Source organism: Eimeria acervulina, genomic scaffold (assembly GCF_000499425.1).
Source record: "Eimeria acervulina Houghton genomic scaffold, Eah_scaff1659, whole genome shotgun sequence".
NCBI classification, from domain to species: Eukaryota; Apicomplexa; class Conoidasida; order Eucoccidiorida; family Eimeriidae; genus Eimeria; species Eimeria acervulina.
This window is the reverse complement of record NW_013549030.1, coordinates 1-5,890: the sequence shown is the minus strand read 5'-3', so window position 1 is coordinate 5,890 and position 5,890 is coordinate 1. Positions and strand designations below refer to the sequence as shown.

The 5,890-nt window shown below is 51.6% G+C and overlaps 1 protein-coding gene across 1 annotated transcript; it reads left to right on the top strand.

Moving 5' to 3' along the window:
- EAH_00061980 (Pc16g11480 protein, related) lies at window positions 1-5,854 on the top strand (the record flags this gene model as incomplete). Its single annotated transcript, XM_013393282.1, has 2 exons — window positions 1-953; window positions 1,075-5,854. Coding segments are annotated over 2 exons (5,733 nt in total), but the record flags the coding sequence as incomplete, so codon positions are not given.
- Between the last annotated feature and the right edge of the window lie 36 nt (window positions 5,855-5,890).

Sequence of the window (5,890 nt, the reverse complement as noted above, 5' to 3'; positions counted from 1 at the left end):
TGGCCTCCCGTGCGCGGCATATTCCATGCAGCAGGAGTGACTGACGACAAGGCCCTCGCAGAGCAAGACAAGGCATCAATTGAGAAGGTTTATGGCGCGAAGGTGGTGGGTGCTTGGAATTTGCATGAGGTGTGCGATGAGTTGGACTTGAACAAGGACCTCGAAATTTTCTTGATGTTCTCTTCAGTTGCTGCTCTTCTGGGTAACTTTGGTCAGGCGAACTATGCAGCGGCCAACGCCTGCCTGGATTCACTTGCTGCGTGGCGGCGGTCTATAGGTTTGTGCGCTCAAAGTATCCAGTGGGGTCCGTGGGTTGAGCAGGGAATGGCAGCTGGGTTGAGGCAGGAGGTAGAAAAGCTTGGGCTACGCGGAATCACTAACGAGATCGGCGTTCGTGTCCTTGTGGATTGCTTACGTGGAGGTGACATGCCAGTGCCGGTGCTCTGCCAGGCCTTTAGATGGAAGAAGTACAGTGAGCAGTTTGATACAATGCCACGCTTCTTCGAATATGTAGAGCTAGATGTGACGACGCCAGCAGCTCTGCGTCAACTATACAGTTCAATGACCCCGGAGCAGCTCAGGGAGCATGTTACCAAGGTGGTTATTGACACGGCTAGGCAGGTCCTCGGTGCAGCAGAAGTTCCTCCGCTCGATTCTCCTTTGCAGGAGTTGGGCATCGACTCCCTGGGTGCAGTGGAGCTGCGCAACGGACTTGCGCAAAGACTTGGAGTCAAGCTGTCGGCAACGACCCTCTTCGACTACCCAACTATAGGGGCAATAATAAACTACATTCAAAACCAAATATCTGGAAGTGTTTCTGTAGGTACACCAGATGTCCCGACATCCGCAATGTCTGCGATGGGTCAAATGCAAGGTCTCGCCGTCATTGGGGCGTCATGCAGGCTTCCAGGGAACAGCGATAATCCCGCGCTATTGTGGGAGATGCTGCTTAGGTACGATATCACTGGAATAGATGGCTGCATGGCATTCAAATGACCAGCAAACAGTCAGCTATTATGTTGCTTGCCACATTGCGCTCGGTTTGCTAATAATTGGTCTGTGGTTTGCTTGCAGGGGAAAGGACTGCGTCTCGGAGATTCCACTGACTCGCTTTGATGTAGATCTATTCTATGACGCGGAATTAGACGCAAAGGGAAAGATGTACGTCCGTAAGGCAGCATTCATGGAGAATGCCGAAATGTTTGATAACGCATTTTTCAACCTTTCCGCAGCGGAGGTAAATTACATGGATCCCCAACAGCGAATGGCACTGGAAGTGGCGTACGATGCCTTTTATTCAGCAGGTTATTCTCGCGAAACATTGTTGGGAAAGTCATTCGGCGTATGGATTGGCTGTTGCAACTCGGATTGGCACTTTCTGGAGCAGCAGTCGGACCCTTATAAAAGCAGTAGTTATTCAGGCCCTGGTGGCTCTGGCTGTCTGGTTTCGAACCGAGTTTCTTACGTGTTCGGGATCAACGGACCCAGCATGACCATTGACACTGCATGCTCTTCTTCACTGGTGGCAATGGATTCCGCGTTTCAAGGAATCCGCCTTGGCTACTGCTCTGGGGCATTGGTGGCTGGAATCAACTTGATGTTGTCCCCACAGCTATTCCTCGCATTTTGTAAGGCACGCATGCTCTCACCAGAATGCCGCTGCGCTACATTTGATGCAGCAGCTAATGGCTACGTGCGTGGAGAGGGAGCAGGAGCAGTGGTTCTTAGACCACTGCACGACGCCGAGTCTCAGGGACAAAAGATATTAGCTGTGTTGAGAGGAACAGCTGTCAGTCACAATGGCCGGAGCGCTAGTCTAACGGCTCCATATGGCCCTATGCAGCAGGAATGCATGAAACTTGCCCTCCGACACGCCAATGCGAACCCAAAAGATGTTCGGTTTATCGAGTCCCACGGTACAGGCACTTCGCTTGGAGACCCAATTGAAATGGGAGCTATCCGTGCTGTCTACGGTGTAAATCGAAATGACAGCAATCCCCTGATAGTTGGTGCCCTTAAGTCCTATATCGGTCACTTGGAAGGCGGCGCTGGAATCGCAAATGTCCTGAAGGTCCTGGCTTGCCTTGCGCACCGTGCGGTACCTCCCAACCTGCATTACACGACTCCTAATCCCTTCATGGATATCGAAGGATTTCCGCTAGTGTTGCCAAATTCCGTCATTCCACTGGAGCCTGCAGTAAACAAAGCAAAAGTGCTTGCAGGGACTAGCTCCTTCGGGTTTGGAGGAGCGAATGCCCACGTCGTACTAGAAGAGTATATTGGAAAAGTGGGAAAGGCAGCCGTCACCCAGGGCGTGGGGAAGCGAAAGGTTGCATTTTTCTTCACAGGACAAGGTAGTCAGTATGAGAACATGGGAAAGGAACTGTATGAGAATGAACCCGTCTATCGGGAGGCGCTGGATGAATGCAGCCAGATTCTGAAGCGAAAGCTCCCAGTGCCTTTGGTGGAGGCTATCTACCCAACCAAGGAAACTCCACAGGGCTCAGCACTTTTACAGCAAGCCATTTACGCTCAAACTGCAATCTTTGCAGTGGAATATTCTCTTCTCTGTCTTGCAAGGAGCAAGGGTCTCGAGCCTGATCTTGTCTTGGGCCACAGCATCGGAGAATATGCTGCAGCGGTTGCAGCAGACATTATGAGTTTGGAAGATGCCCTTAACCTCATAGTCGAGAGAGGACGCATAATGCAGGAAATTGATCCCCGCGATGGCGTTATGGTTGCGTGCCGCTGCACGCAAGAGGATGCACAGAAGGCGATAGAAGAACTTGGCGAGTCAGCAAAGACGGCCGAAGTATCAGTCATCAATGGGACCAGGAGCATTGTGCTGGCGGGTGAGGAGTCACATGTCATGAAGGTCATTGACAAGCTAGGCCTGGGGGAACGGTACAAGAAGCTCAACACTACACACGCCTTCCACAGCAGCTTGGTTGCTGACGCAGTTAAGCCATTCAGCGAAGCGCTTGCCGGCGTCAAGCTTAGACGGCCAGCAGTTGTATTTGTTTCGACAGCATTGGGCGCTAGGGCAACTGATGAAGTGTGCACCATTGACTATTGGGCTCTCCAAATTACGCGTCCCGTGAAGTACATGCAAGGTGTCCGGGAAGTAGTTGAATCTGAGATCTCAATAATTGTAGAGGTTGGTCCGATGCCAACTCTCATTACAATGGCTCAGCAATCCTTGAAGGCGTCTGAAGTTCTCTGTGTTTCGCTTCTTGATCCAAAGACTCCAGACATGGAACAAGTTTCCAACAGCGTTAATGCACTCTTATCCAAGGAAGAACGGCACCATGAATGGAAACGGCAAGCATTCCCATGGTTCAAGCTCTCGACACCGCTGGTCGAAAGCGTGCAAAGCGAAAGTACCACTCAGGCCACCGCAACTACTGTCTTGGATGCCCATGTGCTAGATCTCTTGCGAGATCACGTCGTCAGCCAGACTCCCATTATGCCTGGTGCGGGCTTTTTGGAGATCATGAGCAGCGCAGCATTTATGCATTTTGACGGTAAGATTCCAAGCACTGCAACAGTGCTAACCGACGTGGAATTCGATCGTCCGATGATGCTGGTCGATCCCGAACGTACACAAAAAGGACATGACCCAAGCGTGGCGGTAATTGCCGTCGTCAACAAGGATGAAGTCCAGGTAAAAAGCCAGCTTGAGGAAGAGGATGAAATGTACGTTCACTGCCGGGCTTCTGCTACGCTTGCTCCCGCTGACACAGTCTTCGACTTATCTGAAGGGTGGGGATTCTTGGAGGGAGCTAAGAAGCGCATGCCGCAGGCTGTTCCTCCTGAAGAAATCTACAGTGCTATGGCGTTGTCCGGACTCCAATATAAAAAAAGGTTCCAGACTATCCGGGAGGCTTATAGAAGTGAAAATGAGGCGCTTTGCAGGCTACAAGTTCAGCAACCATCTCTGCCGTTCGAAAGGACTTTCCGTTTCCATCCAGCCCTGTTGGATGGTGCCATCCAATCTGCTTCACTACTGCTAGGTGACGTGCAACCAACCCGTCCTATGGTGCCTGTAGGCATCCGCAAGGCGGCAATGGCCAGAATGCCACCAGATGTTGTGGTGTGGAGCCACGCTGTTCTAAAGAAGAAGGATTCTAGCACGGCTGTTCTTGACCTAACTATATTTGGAGGTAAGGGACGACCGTATGCAGTGCTAGATGATCTGACGCTACGCGTTGTGGACATGTCGCAGCGCGCCTCCATCCCAAGGAATTTCCTGTGGGAAGTCCAGTGGCGTCCACGCTTCCCTGACGCAGAAATAAAGGCTGCTGCATCCACCAGAGATAGCGCCGAGAGCTCTCCAGGACACAATGGCGGCCAGCAAGATGACATCGAGACCCGCACCACATCGCCGCAGTCTGACTCTCACCCTAGGAAAGCTGCTCCTATTTTACTGCTCAACTGCCCTGAAGACTTTGTGGAAGGTATAAAGGGGTGCACCAGTTCAGTACCTTTCCAAATGGCCTCAGTAGAGGCATTGCAAGGTACCTTAGACCAAACGGGAACTGACGGAAAAGTTTTCACTGGAGTTGTCTATTTGGGTGCTCTGGATAAACAGCGCTCGGAGGTGGACTGCATCGACGATTGTCTGACGATCTCTAAGGCTTTGGCGCAAGCTCCAGTTCATGTTGAGATCCCTCCTACCTTTATCCTTACCACAGGACATGTTCAAGCCACGGAAGACGACACTGTCACAAATCCAATTCATGGTGGTGTCTGGGGATTCTGCCGATCTGCCCGACTTGAAGTGGAGAATATAATAGGACGACCGGTACAGCTTGGATGCCTAGACGTACCTGCAGAAGCAGCAAAGGAACCGTCAGTAATTGCCGGTATTATTGCTCAGGCTATGCCTGATGATGAATCTCCTGCTGAAGTCGAGATTTGCTTCCGCAACGACGTACAGTATGTCCCGCGCTTGACGAGATCTCACGTCGAGTGCCGTGGTCCAGTCGAGTTATTTATGGGTAACCGCGGAGCCCTGAGCATGCTGAAGTTACGCCCCCTGCCTGCTGCAGCAAGGGTCGATCCGCCTGAAGGTTGTGTTGAAGTTCGAATTCGCGCTGTTGGCTTGAACTTCCGGGATGTGCTCAATGTTATGGGGTTGTATCCAGGGGATCCGGGTTTGCCTGGAGCAGACTGTGCAGGCACTGTGGTGCGCGTTGGGCCTGGGGTAACCAGATTTACAATAGGTGATTGTGTATATGGGATTGTTCCTGGTTGTTTAAGAAGTTTTGCCATAACGTCTGCGGAGCTTCTACGGTTGATGCCTGCTGATTTCTCATTTGAAGAAGCAGCCGCTCTTCCCGTTGTTGCGTCTACTGTTGAATACTCCTTGGGCGATCTAGCAAAAGTGAAAGCAGGTGAAAAAGTGCTGATACATGCGGTCACTGGGGGTGTAGGCATAACTGCGGTTCAACACTGCCAGCGCGTAGGGGCCATTGTTTACGGAACATGCAGTGGTGGCCGCAAGGCTGAGTACGCCAAGTCTTTGGGAGTTGAATACATAAGCACCAGTCGAGACGCATCAGTATTTGCAAAGGATATGCGCGAATTCCTAGGACCTGATGGACACGTAGATGTAGTGCTGAACACTCTCGTAGAAGATTACATCCCGGAGTCCCTGAAGCTCCTAGGACCAAATGGGCGCTTCATGGAGTTGGGCAAAAGGGGCATTTGGACGCATGAGCAGATGAAGGAAGCTCGCCCAGATGTGTATTATGAGACTATCGCTGTGGACACCATGATGGAGGAGGATCCTGCATGGTTTGGTGGCATGCTTGATAGAATCAGGGAGCGGGTGGAGAGCGGAGAGATATAGTCGGAAGGGGACTTCCACAAACTGTACCTCCTAGGA